The 15,369-nt window shown below is 56.7% G+C and overlaps 6 protein-coding genes across 6 annotated transcripts; 3 read left to right on the top strand and 3 right to left on the bottom strand.

Moving 5' to 3' along the window:
- Positions 1-1,088: 1,088 nt before the first annotated feature.
- Positions 1,089-1,400, bottom strand: CCOS01_06188 (uncharacterized protein; the record flags this gene model as incomplete). Its single annotated transcript, XM_060454358.1, has 1 exon — positions 1,089-1,400. One exon carries the CDS (start codon positions 1,398-1,400, stop codon positions 1,089-1,091), a length of 312 nt encoding a protein of 103 aa, XP_060316130.1.
- A 1,172-nt stretch (positions 1,401-2,572) lies between these two features.
- On the top strand, positions 2,573-4,167 carry CCOS01_06187 (integral peroxisomal membrane peroxin; the record flags this gene model as incomplete). The annotated part of the gene is made up of 2 exons (XM_060454357.1): positions 2,573-2,790; positions 2,868-4,167. The coding sequence occupies 2 exons, from the start codon at positions 2,573-2,575 to the stop codon at positions 4,165-4,167; spliced, it is 1,518 nt and encodes a 505-aa protein (XP_060316129.1).
- Positions 4,168-4,802: 635 nt separating this feature from the next.
- Positions 4,803-6,592, bottom strand: CCOS01_06186 (polyprenyl synthetase; the record flags this gene model as incomplete). Its single annotated transcript, XM_060454356.1, has 2 exons — positions 4,803-6,401; positions 6,464-6,592. 2 exons carry the CDS (start codon positions 6,590-6,592, stop codon positions 4,803-4,805), a joined length of 1,728 nt encoding a protein of 575 aa, XP_060316128.1.
- Positions 6,593-8,894: 2,302 nt separating this feature from the next.
- Positions 8,895-9,852, top strand: CCOS01_06185 (cell division control protein 14; the record flags this gene model as incomplete). The annotated part of the gene is made up of 2 exons (XM_060454355.1): positions 8,895-9,296; positions 9,364-9,852. 2 exons carry the CDS (start codon positions 8,895-8,897, stop codon positions 9,850-9,852), a joined length of 891 nt encoding a protein of 296 aa, XP_060316127.1.
- A 518-nt stretch (positions 9,853-10,370) lies between these two features.
- Positions 10,371-12,109, bottom strand: CCOS01_06184 (uncharacterized protein; the record flags this gene model as incomplete). Its single annotated transcript, XM_060454354.1, has 2 exons — positions 10,371-11,734; positions 11,908-12,109. The coding sequence occupies 2 exons, from the start codon at positions 12,107-12,109 to the stop codon at positions 10,371-10,373; spliced, it is 1,566 nt and encodes a 521-aa protein (XP_060316126.1).
- Positions 12,110-14,012: 1,903 nt separating this feature from the next.
- On the top strand, positions 14,013-14,897 carry CCOS01_06183 (serine/threonine-protein kinase BUD32; the record flags this gene model as incomplete). The annotated part of the gene is made up of 1 exon (XM_060454353.1): positions 14,013-14,897. The coding sequence occupies one exon, from the start codon at positions 14,013-14,015 to the stop codon at positions 14,895-14,897; it is 885 nt and encodes a 294-aa protein (XP_060316125.1).
- Positions 14,898-15,369: the final 472 nt, after the last annotated feature.

Raw genomic sequence — 15,369 nt, 5'->3', positions numbered from 1 at the left:
ACTTGTCATTCGCAACAATTGGCCGACCTAACAGTCCAATGGAGGACGCTGGCAACCCATACATTCGCCGTGCGTCTGTGGACCTTGAACGCAAAGTTCGAAAATTGCTTCATGCAACTTCAGTCGGTCGGGCTCTTCGTAGACTCTTTTCGCTTGCAGATCAAAGCTGTCAGAGCAACTTCGGTTGCGGCCGACTATTGGGTACCAGAGGAATTTCAGGACAATCATATGAAGGGACATGATACATCAACACAAAACCGCATCGCCTTGGTTCCTGATGCAGACCATCATTTCGTGGGATATTGTTTTGCCCAGGCCAACGACCAATCACCGAACATGATCTCCGGGCCTCTGCGTTTGTTTTCTTAATAAGGTGCTGCTATAGTCCTTAACCACACCGCCTGCCTCATCGTCTCGCAGAACAGGGGCCCAGCAGATCTCTGTTTCGAACTCCCTCCGTCTGTAATGCGAGCCATCAAATTTGGGATCTACAGGGCACTGACATTCACAAACCAATTCGTCTTTGGTGATTCCGTCAGCAACAAGTCATCTCATGTGGACTTTGAGAGGTTTGGTGACTAGAGCGAGCAGAACCAATCGGCGATCCAAACCCAACTCATAAGTGAATCGCCTCACCTGAGCTATAGAATAAGGTTCGATCGAGTCGGCCAACCGTCAACGGAGCATTATCAAGCCTCGAAGCAGCCCGCTAGGCCGATGTCCATTATCGAAGCCTGAAAGTGGCTTTTCAAGACTACAGTTGAAGCTCTCGGGAAGAACCCCTGAGTCTTGACAAGCTCTCCAGCTCTTATTACGACTCACTACCCGATCATTGATCTACCCTAGGTGCTGCCTCTAAGTCAAAGGAAACACTAACCCTCTGGCTCCATTTCAGCCCCGAGCCCGGGCTGCGTCGAGTCCCCAGCTTCTGCGCCTAACGCCCGATAGTTAAGGATCAATCATCCCGCCCCTCGTGTACACAGATAGCGTGTACAGAAGTACAGTTATTACGGGCAGACGAGCAGAGTACGGTACGCTGGTCACCGCGCCGCCGATAGTCTTAGAGCTCAAGCTTGCCACAGGGCAGGTCAACCTTGCCCTGGATAACTTGGACTGGCATGCGATGGCAGAAACAAGACAGGGTCCGAGCTGATCAAGGGATGCATGCCTCCTTTTCTCTCTGGTGTACACTCTGGCATCTGGGTTGCCAATTGCCTTCTCTGCCCCATTCCGTCCGTCCCGTTTTCCGTTCTTCGGGCTTCCGAGCGGCGTCCACAACTCATCCTTTCTTCCTCTCCTTTGTTACAGCTGCAAATACACTCATGGGCTGATGATTCTAGAAGCACTGACCAACGCAGACGGCCAAAGTCATGGTCTAATCTCCCATATTCCCGTTTCATGGAGGCTCCTTCTTGGCCGGCAATCCATCGCCTTCAGTCCCAAGTTACTGATTCAAATATTTCATCCAACGTCAGGGGATCTTATCGAGTTGACCAAATGTTAGATCAGTTGACACTGAGAACAGCCAAAGTTTCGCACGAGGAGGCTTGCACCACTGGCAACCTCTATCGACGGGAGAGTTACTTCCTGGCTTCAAGAGCTGAAACAGCCGGCCAGAATAACTCGAACTTAGACTCATCCATCGCCATCGTGTGCCTAGGTACTCTGCGACTATTTGCTTTCTGTTGTGTAGACAGACGGCACGGAGACAAACGTCTCTCTATGAATGGGCCGATCCAACATTCCACTTTCCTCAGACAACTTCCTCACCGTCTATCCAGATCTCGTGGATATTACGACTTCTTATTGATCAGCCATAGCTAACCAATATCCGTCTCTGCGGCTCTTGGGTCTCCCCTTTCCATGGGCAATCGGCCAGACGGGTTTGGAGGAACGGGTGCGGGAGGCGTGGCCGTACAGGCAGAGACGCACACCAACAACTAAGCTCGTTGCCGCTGGATCGTAGACAATGTGGTCAAGCTCCAGTGGGTTTACTGTTCCTGCAAGACGAGGCCATTTCCAATGTGCGTTCTGATACGGGTAAGTGGTAGGGAAGGGATGGGGGCCATGGATGACATTTGCTGTGTGGCAGAAGCTTACTGGAGCATGTGATGGCTGCCACGGGCTCTGTGGATTGCGGTCTGTGGCCTGCTGGCATCGGACCCAGTTCCCCATGCTGCGGCCCAAATCACATGCAGTGGAGGCTTGCAGCTTGAGGGGAGCTTCCGCCGGTCCAGCCGGGCAGCTCCAATGACATTCCCCATGCACCGATCCACATCGTAACCTCAACGTCTCACACAGCTTCACAGCTTCCGGACATTTTGGACAAACTTAGCTCAAGCGCATCTGAGCTATCTACGCAGAAGACAAACACAGATCGCGTTACCACCCGTCTCATCATCCCCTTGCTTTTGCAGCGAACTGCACGCGCACCCACACTGCCAGGCGGCCGTCCGCTAAACGATGACGTGACCTCCCTTCAACGACCATCAACCCACCATCAAACGAAACAACCGCCGGCGCATCCTCTGCTACAACTACCACCACACACCCTGCGCAGAAGGTACGAACCATGGACGAGTATACGGCCGACCTCTTCATATCTCGCGACGATGCCTCGGATCATCAGCCCCATGCGCAGCCACCTCCGACTGTAGTGGTTGACGAGTGGCCTCACGATTCCGACGTCAGCGAGGGCACCCCGTCCAAGAAGTCTCCCTCCGGCCTGCGCTCGCGCATCGCGAATAACCTCAGCAAGAAGACGAGCATTCAAGATCGTCTAGTCGAGAGGTGAAGCCTACTTTCTCATAGCCACAACTCTATCTTCTTGAGAAAGAAACTGACGCTAACTGAACCGCTTCACCCAGGCTCCTCCAACAGGTCATCCCCGAGAGCTCTGATGGCCTCACAAGCGGCGGCGACGATCCCCTCGCCCCGGGCTTCTCCCCGGACAAGACGAGCACCTTTTCCGAGCGGCCCAACTTCAACATCACCACAATGTCCAACAATTTCCGTCGCTTCAACGCCCGCATCGGCGTCGTCTTCAAGTTCCAGGCCCGCGTCGTCCGCCTCCTCAGCTGGCGCCGCCCAACACACACCCTATCCCTCCTCGCCGTCTACACATTTGTCTGTCTGGACCCGTACCTCTTAACCGTCGTGCCCCTCGCCGGCTTCCTCCTCGCCGTCTTCATCCCTTCCTTCCTCGCCCGCCACCCGGCTCCGCCCTCCGGCACCCTATCCTCGGAGCAATCAGTCGGCTACTCCCCAAAAGGTCCGCCCCTCGCCCCCGCCCGGACTGTGAAGCCCGTCAAGGAGCTTAGCAAGGACTTCTTCCGCAACATGCGCGACCTTCAAAACTCAATGGACGACTTCTGCGTCGCCCACGACGGCGTTGTCGCCACCGTCCTCCCCATCACAAACTTCTCCAACGAGGCCCTCTCTTCGGCCCTCTTCCTCGCCCTCACCCTCACCACGGTCCTCATGACCACCTTCGCCTCCCTCCTCCCCTGGCGCCTCATCGCCCTCCTCGCAGGCTGGGCCGCCATCCTCTCGGGCCACCCGGCCATCGCCCCTCTGCTGACGCACACCCACGACACCCACGTCGCGCCCCACGAGGCCCAAGCCCGCTCCAGCGTGGACGCCTGGATCGCGGGCGACATCATTCTCGACTCGGCGCCCGAGACGCGCGAGGTCGAGATTTTCGAGCTCCAGCGCGCGTCCCACGATGAGTGGGAGCCCTGGCTCTTCTCACCCTCCCCCTACGACCCGCTCTCCCAGCCCCGCATCGCCGGCGATCGGCCCCGTGGCACGCGCTTCTTCGAGGACGTGTTACCGCCTGACGGGTGGGTTTGGTCCGAGAAGAAGTGGGCGCTGGACCTGTGGAGCAGGGAGTGGGTGGAGGAGCGCATCATTACGGGCGTCGAGGTCGAGACGGAGGGGGAGAGGTGGGTTTATGACATGTTTGATGAGAATAGTGCTGCTGGCGGCGGCTTCGGGGGCCCGGTGGACTCGTCGCCGACAACGATGGGGAAGGGGAAGGCGAGAGTTCCTAGCGCGCCGCTCTCGGGATGGGAGGAAGGGGAGGACGGGACGGGGAAGAGGGGGGAGTGGAGGCGGCGGAGGTGGGTTAGGCTTGTCAAGAGGCGGGCTACGATGAGTACTGCTTGAGGGGGTTAGATGAATGGATTGTATAGTATGGTGATGATAATGACTTGATATTTAATGGGCAGTCGCCTCCAACGTGACCCTCCGATATAAATGTGGACATGAGGTCCTCTCTAGATTTGAGACTGTACACTAGATCAGATGTGTCCCGCTCGTAGCTCGAGTGTTCTTGATGGAGTACCGGTCAACCCATCACAGCAGTTGTCGAGACGTTTTTTTGCAGTTCCAAAGTCGTTATCCTAGTGAAGTTACTCTACGAGTGTCTCTCGCCGTCCCGGGTCATCACCTGCAACCGACATACTCCTGTGTGGATAGTTGTTGAATCTTCTCTCCCGTTGCTTCTCTCCTATCTGCCGTCTCTCAGACCGAGTCTAAATGCAGCCCTATCCGGCATGCCAGCCGGTTTAAAAAAAAGGGTGTCGCCAAACCCCAACCAACACCATGAGAAAAGCTAGAAGAAACGTCCCCATCGTTCCATCTTTCGGATTAGGTATTTCCATCCGTCCAACTGCCTGACCTCGTCCCATCCATCCAAGTGTCCCTGAGATGAAATTGCCCATCCCATTGTTTTTTGGGAAGCAGTCTCCCGCCTCCAGAGAGAAATAGAAAAAAAGAACCAAAAGCCATCCGTCATCAAATCATGAAGTCGTATTCTTATCGGCGAGGACCATCTTGTCGAGAATCTTGTGCACGCCCTTGGTCAGCCCGCGGCCCTCGTCGATATCATCCGCAATCTTGCGCGCGCGGTCAATGAGCACGCCGACGACCTGCTTGGTATACTCGAAGCTCCCCGTGCTCTCCATGCGCGCGACGGCGAAGCGCTTGACCTCGACGTCGTTTGTCTTCTGCCCGAGGATGTTGATGAGCTGCAGGTTGGACGGGTCGGAGCGGATGCTGTGGATGATGGGGAAACTGAACTTGCCCTCGGTCAGGTCCTCGCACATTCCTTTATTGTCCGAGTACTCCTTGGACGAGAGGTTCATGTAGTCGTCGCGGATCTGGAAGATGAGGCCCATGAGGTTGACGAGCTCGGAGCAGTCCGTCAGGCTGCGGGACTCGGCCTGCATGAGCTTGATGCCCAGTCGGAAGAGGCCGCCCGTCTTGTTGCCGACCATTTCGAGGTAATCCTCCTCCGTCGGGCAGGTGAGGGTGTCGCGCCAGAAGAGGTCCATGCCCTGGCCGCGGTGAAGGTGGACGAGCTCTTCAGCAAAGATGGAGATTGTCTTTGGGTTCTTGAGGCGCTGGAGCTCCTGGAGGGCGCAGAAGTAAATGTAGTTTGCCGAGTTGATGGTCTGCGCTACGCCAAAGATGTTGTGGGCGACGGGGAGGCCGCGGCGGAGGGAGGACGAATCTTCCACGTCGTCGATGAGGAGGGAGGCCGTGTGCAGCATACCGACAACGTTTGTAATGACATCGATGCTGGCCTGGGGCACCTCGAGCCAGACGTTAAAGGCCTGGATGAGCTGGGCGCGGAAGTCCTTACCCGGGTGGGCAAAGAGGTAGTCAAAGGGGCCGGTGATGACCTTGTCCTTCTCCTCGGGCCAGGTCTTGCGGGTGAAGTTGAGGTCAGAGGTCGCGTAGCGCGAGGGGTCCGGGGGCGGGGGAGGCTGCATCGTGAGAGTGAAGGAGGTAGCTTGGTTGGTCCCCAGGGAAGGGCGGCGAGACCGGTGAGAAGAATGTGAGAGCGAGTGCTTGTGGGCGTGGGTTTGGCCGTGACCGTTATTGGTATTGGTGTGGTAGTTGGCGCGGGAGAGCCAGTCGGTCTCGGGAACGGTACGGAGGGGCCCTTTGGAGGTCGCGGGCATGGGCGCGGCCGCGTGGGCGGAGAGGGAGACGGGAGCGGCGGCGGCGGCGGAGTGGTGGCCGATGGAGGATTTGCGCGAGGGGATAACGTTTGGCGGGGAATGGGGAAACGAGGAAGAGGGGGTGTTGGCGGTATTTGTATTCGTAGGGTTTGAAGATTTGTCGGCTGCTTTGTTTGAAGGAGGAGAGGACGACGAGGTCGCCGACGGGTTATTAGGCACCATCGCGAAAGGGAGTCTTCTCCAAGGGACCGGCTGCCAGGGGAAGAAGCGTGGCTTCTTATGGAAGTCTGGTAGGGAGGACCCGGTTAAGGTCTCACTACCAGCACCAGCACCAGCACCAGCTGCAGAAGCTACAGCTGCGGGAGCTCCAGGTGTTGGCTCAAGCTCAACAGAGCTCGCGTGGGCTGGGGATGCTGCGTTGTGGAGCTCTGGCTGGTGGGTTGCGGTAGAATCGGTCAGCTGGCGCCGTTGCTGTAAGCCCGTGTAAACGTCACCACTTGCTCAGCCAAGGTGAGATTCTGCCCGGGGGTGAGGCATAACTCTGTGAGGTAAGGTAGGTTGTGAAATGGTGTGGTGGTGGATTGGATAGGAGCGGCATTGCGGCAGGCAGTTGATTGCTGCATATGCGAGTGCTTTTCTGCCCGTGTCTGTATTGGTCCGTAGACTATGTGCATGTGCTGTCTTTTTGGCGGGGAACAAAACGAGATGTAGACCGTCATGACTTTCTTGTGAATAGGGCCTTTTCTCCACCCATTGCTGCAAGGGAATAGGCGTAGGCAAGGATGGTGCGCAGACCGGAATAGCAAAGAGGATGAAAGGCCAAGCCAGGCCACTGAACCTTGCTTGGAAAGTCCTTGGTGGGAACGAAGATGGATGGTTGTGGCGGGTACCTGAAAAGTCCTAGACAGGCCTGCAGTGGACAATCAAGGAGAAGAAAGTATGGGAGAAAGCAACAAGGCAAAGTGAAGTTGCAGATGGACAATCACATGTCAATGGAAAGCAGTTTGCGCACCTTGAACATGCAGCAGGAGCAGCAACAGGAGCAACGATGGCAGCTGTGGAAGGTGCTGATGGAGCCTCAATTGCCCAGGGCAGAGCTCAGATCGTTTGCTGGAGCTCTTATCGATTGATGGTGGGGAGATAAGGCGGAAGGCAGTCGGGCTTATGTTGAGGCCGAAGGAAGGAAGACGTCATCCAAATTCGCGGCTGTTCCTTGGGGGGTCGGGACTCCGTCGATGCCGAGCTCCAAAAGGGCGGCCGCGGACTTTGATCCGGGTGGGTGGCCGGAGAATAAGCGGTGGGAGGAACAGCAGAGTGAAGACAAGGGACCGGATATCTCGGTGTAGTGATGACTCGTCTACCTGAGTCGTTGCTCTCCCGCCTGATTGATGTCGAACGGATGGAATTGGAGCGGAGAAAGGAAAAGGAAGAAGAGCAAACCGGGTGGGTGCTCGAAAAGAGAGAGGTTCGTGCGAAGTCTCCGTCTTAAGAATCGGCCGGAGCACGGAGGAGACACGGACACCACCCACCTCGAGCCAACGTGGAACTACCTTTTCTTAGGGAAACGGGCTTCTAGAAGAGGACGAGAGCGGGCCACTAACACATCACGGAGTACGGATACACACATACGTAGTAGTACCTTAAGTACGGAGTACTGCGTAGACACTAAGTGCTCGGATGTCACCCAGAATCCTCCTGATCTGCGTGCTTGTCGCCCGTCACTCTGTCACCCCTTGACCATGTGCTTCATCCTGCCAGACTAGCTACTGTGACTCGTGAGGCCTAGGTTGTTGCCGTGTGATAGACCGGCTTAAGAAGAAGTGATAGCAACAGGGCAGCAGCAGAGAGGCAGCTCGCTCCGAGTCGGAGCAACTCTAGACACTTGGATGTGCCATCCCCTCGCGTCTTCAGGTTTCATCAGCGTTAAGTGCCGGTCTTAAGCACCCGCATCGGCTGTGACAGGGCCGGCAGAGAAGTTTACCGTAAACTTGTGCCATTCGACGCCGCCTCTCTGCAGTAGCCAAGGCACGCGGCACACCGCACTTCGGGGTCACAGATCAGGGTCGATGTCAAAGCCTCGCTTATGTCCCATACTACTGTGTATCTCTGAACTTCCACAGCCTTGAACCCTGCTCGTTCTCTCCGAGTTCCCATGCATGGAGGACCAGGGAAAGAAAAGGGAGCTCATGCAAGAAGGGAAAACCCAAGATGCTTAGTTTGCCGGCCCGTGCCCCCCACAATGCCACCCAAAGAGCCAAAAATGCGCCAAACGCAGCCCAATGGCTCCCTGATGTCCCTGATGGGCCCCCCCTAATTGACCCGCTTAGCTAAGAAACGGTCATCAACCTGGCCAATCAGACACAGAATTTCCCCTTTCGGCAGCGCTACATCCCCATCCCAACATGCTGGATCGACCCGGTTGCCGGGGCAGTAATCGTCCAACGCAACACAAACAACCCGCATTGTCCACCAACATCGTCGCTTTCCACCGTCTGTTGTATCTGGACGCTACCGGGTAGTCGCTCTCATGAATGATCACCTGCGCATGCGCCCTCGCCATTGAACATCTTTTTATTTTTTGCCTTTTCCACCTCCCTCGATACGATTGTCGCGCAATTGCCATACGCCGCCCTTCTCCAGATCCCTAGAGGACTTGTCCTCGCCAGCCTTTCTTCTTCTCTTTTTCTGTATTAACAATATCCGACGGTGCTGCTGCTGCTGCTTTCCAGACTCGACTTCTGTCTCTATCCTTCCATCCGACACAACAGCATTCCATAGCCACCAAACCATCCACAAGTCGCATCACCGAGAATCGCATCGCATCGTCTCTTTTGTCTTTACCAAATTACGCCCGATACCCACGTCCTCCAATCAGGCCACAAAGTCACCGCCTGCTACAAGAGCTCATTCGCAACATAATACGCAATGGAGAACCTCCTCAGCCTCGCCTTCGACGGCCTCTCTTCCTATGACGGCCCCAAGATCCGCAAGGGCCTGCGCCAAGTCGAGGGTCTACTCGCCCAAATCTGCCTTTCAGCACCAGCCAAATCGAGGTCTCCCACACCGGACGATGATGCGTCCCACAGCGGTGGAAAGTCTCTGGCAGACTTGTCAGATGACCCGGCCTTCCGCGAATTCTTCAAGCTGCAAGAAGGATTCGAGTGGAACGTTGCCCTGCGCCTCATCAACACTCTCGACCGCCTGATGGGCAAGGGCACCGATGGACAGAATGACCTCCTCATCCTCAGCTCGTTGGATCTGATCCAGGGCGTCTTATTGCTGCACCCGCCCAGCAAGGCCCTCTTCTCACGGGAGCAGAACATGAACGTACGTTGTCTTTGACTCTTCCACCGTCATTGTCCAAAGCAGAGCACTAATTCCAATCTCGCAACAGCTCCTCCTCGACCTCCTCGAACCCGTAAACTGTCCCGCGATCCAGTCCGCCACCCTCCTCACTCTCGTCACCGCCCTCATTGACACCCCGACAAACACCCGAACCTTTGAGGCCCTCGATGGCCTCCTCACCGTCACCTCCCTCTTCAAATCCCGCTCCACCGCCCGCGAGGTCAAGCTCAAGCTCGTCGAGTTCCTCTACTTTTACCTCATGCCCGAGGTTCCCTCCATCCCCCGCGCCGACGTCCGCGCTTCTGTACCGGCCATCCACCAGCGCAGCCCAAGCAAGCTCGCCGGCGCCTTTGGCAGCGCGGCCTCCACGCCCGCCTCCACCGACTCAGGCCACGGCCGGAGCCGCGCCGGTAGCGAATCTGCCGACACCATGACGACCGAGGAGAAGCAGGAGCTGCTGGGCCGCCACCTGAGCAACGTCGAGGATCTCGTCAGGGACCTGCGGACGTGCACGCCCTTTGGTGGTGTCGTGTGCTAGCTTTCCTCGACAAGCGAAACTGCTCATGTCCGGTATTTGGTGTTTTCGGGTACGCATCATTCTAAGGAGTTGTACTCTTGTTCGCGAGCTCTAGTGTCTCCGTCAGTTGCATGGTTCATCTTGTTTGGCGTTCTCGTGGAGGGTACGATTACAGAGGTTTCACACATTTTGGGCGTCATCATTCATGGAAACGTAGGCGAGGAGTTTTGTTTACCATTTTTTTTCTCTCGTTTGTGGCCAAGGAAGGGGAGTTGCTCATTCCAAAAGTTTCCCTCTATCAGAATCGCATAATACGTATTGTCAAGTTGCGTCCCCTTGAGTATCGTAGAAGCATCAGGAAGAAGAGAAAGAAACGCGCGCATGTCTTTTTGATCGTTTATCAAGCTGTGTATCATTATCGTCGATTATCGTTTATACTCCGATTCACGGGGGTCGTCTCAGAAAGACTCGAGACTGATTATAGAAGACACCTCACTTTGAACAACACACCTCGCTCTGTCTGTCCATCCCAAGTCCTCCTATCTCTCCCTCTCCCTGTCGGAGGGAGCGGGACCCGGTGACCGATCAAACATGCTCACGCTCGCGATACTCCTCGGCGTCATCATCGACGGCGTCGGCACAATCGACGAGGGCGGCGCCCCAACGGACACGGGCGAAGCCATCTCGGACCCGTACAACTCGTACCGCCCCTGCGTCGTCTCCTCCTCGGACCCGGGCGTCTGCATCTCCCTCGGGCCCCCTTCACGCCCCTCCTCCGGCACGGAAGTCACGCTGTGGCCGTACCCGTGGCCGTGACCGTAACCGTACCCGTAGCCTCTCTTCTCACCCCCGGAGTCCCCAATCTCCACGGGCGCGACAACGTCATTGGGCGAATGCGCTTGGAGCGGCACGCCCCGTCCTCGACCAGGCGTCCCCGCCCTTCCCCCTCCGGCTCCGGCTCCGGCTCCCGAACCACTGCCCGGAGACAACCCGGTCTCGTCTGTCTCGGTATACGGCCCCGCAACGGCATCCGGACCAAAGTAATCCTGCGTCGCGCCGCGACTGGGCCCGTTCGGTCGGGACCCGGACGTGACGTCCGATAAAGCCCGTACCCCGCGACTAGGCCTCTCGCTCCCGACGCCAGAGACCCCTCCCCTTCCTGCCCCCGTTCCTCTGCTCCGCCCGCCGCCGCCGCTACGCTCAGACATCGTCGCCGTCCCGGTAACGGTCCCCCTCCGCCGCCTCCTCACGAAACAAAACCACGCGAGCGCGCCGGCGAGAGCACACCCCACAAGAGCAACGCCGACCCCGATGCCCGCCTTCGCTCCAGCCGACAACCCTCCCCCTCCGCTGCCGCCTTCGGGGACGGTGGTATACCCCACATCCCCCGTCGCCGTCGGGTTCCCCGCCGCGCACCCGGCCGTCCCGCTGACGACGGTGCAGTGCATGAGGTTATCGCAGCACCCCGCCGCCGTGTCGTCGCACGCGTGCTGCGTGGTGGCCGTACACTGCGGGTCAGCGGGCTTCAGCCCCCCCGTGGCAGATGATGTTACGGAAGCGGAGACCGTGCTTATGCAGCGGCCGCCGGAGACGCAGGTCTGGCCGTAGGAGCAGCAGCCGCCGCCGAATTGGGATTCGCAGCGGAAGGCGGAGGGGGAGGGACAGGTGCGGCCGCAGCAGGCTGAGGATGTCGAGAGGGAGGTTGTCAGGAGGGCGGAGGCGGCGCTCGTGGTCCGCGAGACGGTGGCGGTTACGGTTATCGTTGTTGGGCATTGGTAGGCTGTCGCGGGGCAGTTTGAGTCGCAGAGGGAGCCGAGGGGGCAGCACCATGGTGAGTTGTCGGGTTTCACGTAGCAGTAGTTTGTGTTTGCGCAGCAGGTTTCTGGGTGGCCTATGTCGACGCCTGTTTGGGTGTTTTTAGTTTGATGCTCTTGGTGATGAGTGAGACTACTCCCCTCTTCTTCCTCATGCTTCTAGTATGTAGACACTCTTTGGGGGTAATATAAGGTGAATCCGAAGTCAAGGGGGGACGTCGAGTGAGGATAATGATAACACTTGAAGGAGTTTCGTACTTACAGGAATGAAAGTTCGGGTTACATATACCGCCGTCGCGGACAGCGAGCCGCGGTGCGTCGATGAAGAAGCGCGGAACGATACCGGCGCCCCCGACGGCTGGCGACATGTCGACCGCGGCGTATCTCTGTCTGAAGGCCGCTTTTGTGCCGGTGGCGGCGGCGGCGGCGGCAGCGGCCAGCGTGAGAATCGCGAGGAGCTTCATCTTGTCTGCTGCTATCCCATCCCCCAAGAACGGCAACTTTTGATCGGGACAAGAAAGAGCAACGCCGATTGAAATGCCGAGTTCAATTAGGAAAACATTGCTCTCAATCCACGAGGCTTTGCGAAGGAGAAGATGATAAACTTTCCCGCCAGCCTGCCCTTTGGTGGTGGTGGTGGAAGCCTCGGAGGATGGGGGGATCGTGTGTGTGTGTGTAACAACAGCGAGGCAAACCGCGGCTGAAAGGGAAAAGACGAGAAAAAAACAAGGGACACAGAAACAATGGTAAGCAAACAATTTGAAGAGTGGAGGGGGAAAAGATGACACTGATTAATGTAGGTAAGATGGCAGCGCACAGAAAAGGCTGCTGCTGCTGCTCCTGCTGCTTCCTGCTGCAGCATGCGCCTAGATGCAGGGTAAAGTAGCATACACCCATCATGGGAAATAGAGGAACATGTAAGCAGAAACCACATTTTCCTTGGCTCGGGGGTTATCAAAAGTCCCTTGTGTTCCCTATCTATTCCATCTTGCACTCGCGCGACCTGATTTCAGAATGGAAACCCATGAGGAGGAGGACTGTTCAACTAGAACATCCGGCCTCTCTTTCGGTGAAAGGCGTGGAACGAAACCACTCGGTTTGCTCACGAGTACCGCGTTCGGTACTCGACTCGAAAATGCAGAAACGGAGCGCCAAACTTACTCACTTGCCCCTCTCGATCGCGCGCCGAAAGGGTTCCTCGTAATCCGTCATGGGAAATGATTGGTCAGCCTGTTCTCGCTATCCCATCTTCGTTGGTTCGTTCTTGCTGGGCCGCTGGGTTGCATATTGGGAGACCACCACCACCATCCACGGGCCGGCATCCCCTGTCCCTCGTGGCGACGCAGAACATAGGTATACCTAGCGGCTAGCTTCTCCAAGATTCGCGAGGATGATGGATTCCAGGGAGACTCTTCCAGAGCGTAAGAACTCGGCCAGTATTTTTGCTGCAAAGGAGAGATAGAGAGAGAGAGAGATCGCGGTGGATGTGAAGGTATTCTCCCACTTTGTGAACCCCCCTCGCAGGCTGCTTTATAGTGTGAACAGTACATGCGTGCTCCTATTTGCAATCAATCGCCACGCGAATGGACAATGCGATTGTTAAGAGAAACCAGCATGAGAGGCCCCCAAAAGTCTGGACACCAGCATCAAGGAGAGTCGTATAGGCGCCCCTCCTGGAGCCAGTCAAAGACTAACGAACCAAGTCAAATGTGCTTCGACTTCTTCCTCCGCAAGAGGAACACGAAACTCGACTGAAGAGGAGAAGAGTGATCAAAGTCGAGGGATGAGGTTGAACGACGCCTGTCGCTATCAAGTTTCGAGAAAATAAATAAATGATCGGACAGAAAAAAGTCAAGAATCCAAAGCGGAGTTCCTCAGGCCCGGCCCGCCCGGTCAAGAACACCCCCTTCCCGACGACGGAGTGACGGCCCCAAGCGCCAGGAGAAACAAAGAAGCTCGCCGGGCGCGGCGGGCCTCGACGACACACGCCCGCTAACGTTTAGCGCCCGAAACCCCCACAGTGCAGAAGCGGCAGAATCCCGAGGCCACAGGCGGTCAAGCCACAGAGAACCGAGCCCCCACCAAACGAATCTACCTTTACCCCTCCACCCACCTCCTCCCCTCCGATCGAACTTTCTCCATTTTGAAGATATTCCCAAACGACAAAAAAACCAAACCCAGACACAACTTCCGCCTACGACTCGCGGCACGCACCACCACAACTTCATATGAACCCTGTATCGAATCAATAAAAGAACAAGAGGGGGAGAAAAACAAAGAGGACAGAAAGGAACACAGCAAACTGCCGAAAAACAATTGGAACACCACCCGCCATCCCGATAATCCTCCCAACACACACATCACACAATGACAACAATACCACCACCAGAGGGCGCGGGCGCATTCCCCCTTCCCCCCCTCCTAACCCACCAAACCTCAACCCCGCCAACCCTAATAACCCAAGGCGCAGAAGCCCGCCTCTACCACACAACCCACCTCTCCCCCAACCGCCCGGCAGCCCTCAAATACCGCCCGCCCAAACCCTACCGCCACCCGACCCTCGACGCCCGCCTAACCCGCTCCCGCATCCTCGCCGAAGCCCGCGTCCTCGCAAAATGCCGCCGCGAGGGTTGTCCCGTCCCCGCGCTCTACGCCCTCGACGAGGTGGCGGGTTGGCTGATGCTGGAATGGATCCCCGGCGCGCCGGTGAGGGTGAGGATTAACGAGTGGCTCGGGGAGAGGAGGACAACAGCAGCGATATCAGAAGAAGGAGAAGAAACACCAGAAGGAGGGATGGGGGGTTCAGACGCGACAGCACCAGCACCAGCACCAGCACCAGCACCACCAGCACCCAAAAAGGACCCGACAGGCATCAAAAACCTCATGCGCAGAATGGGCACAGCAATAGGCCAAATGCACAAAATCGGCATCGTCCACGGCGACCTAACAACGTCAAACATGATGCTCCGCCCCCCGAGATCGTCAGACGCAAACGAGAACAACAACGACCCCCTCGACGGCCGAGTCGTCATCATCGACTTTGGCCTCGCGAGCCAAAGCACCTCGGACGAGGACCGCGCCGTCGACCTCTACGTCCTCGAGCGCGCCTTCGGCAGCACCCACCCGCGCGCGGAGGCCTACTTCCAGGACGTCCTCGACGCCTATCGCGACTCGTACAAGCAGGCGCCCGTGACGCTCAAGAAGCTCGAGGACGTGAGGATGAGGGGCCGCAAGAGGAGCATGATTGGTTAGTTAGGGGGACTGGGTATGGCGTTGTTTGGAAACATTTCGAATCCATCTACTTGCGGAGAGGATGGCGAACACATGCACCTACAACAACAAGCTTGCGGAGATTAAAATCAAAAGAAATGTGAGACACATGACGGCATGGAAAAGAAAGTCGAATCAAATTGATACCCATGGAGTATTTCGGCGTGTTTGGCCGTTTCTACTTGATTCGCTACGTCTTCATCCGTCTCCCACCGTGTACATATCCTGTACTTTGTTCAGTCCATCATGTTGGTCCTGAGAGGTGCATTCTGTCTCGATGCCATCTATAATTGCCCCAAAACTTTGATAAAGCCCCCCTCCCCATAAAAAAACAACCCTACGCCAGGTATAAAGTAATAATGCCGTGTGATATAAAACGCCGTGTCATGCTATTATTAGTCGATTTCCATAACGACTTTCGAGACCCAGCTCATTGTGTGTGTGAGCGTTTTTG

Source organism: Colletotrichum costaricense (genome assembly GCF_030867565.1).
Source record: "Colletotrichum costaricense strain IMI 309622 chromosome Unknown Scaffold_5.1, whole genome shotgun sequence".
NCBI classification, from domain to species: Eukaryota; Fungi; Ascomycota; class Sordariomycetes; order Glomerellales; family Glomerellaceae; genus Colletotrichum; species Colletotrichum costaricense.
This window is presented reverse-complemented; position numbering and strand designations above follow the sequence as displayed.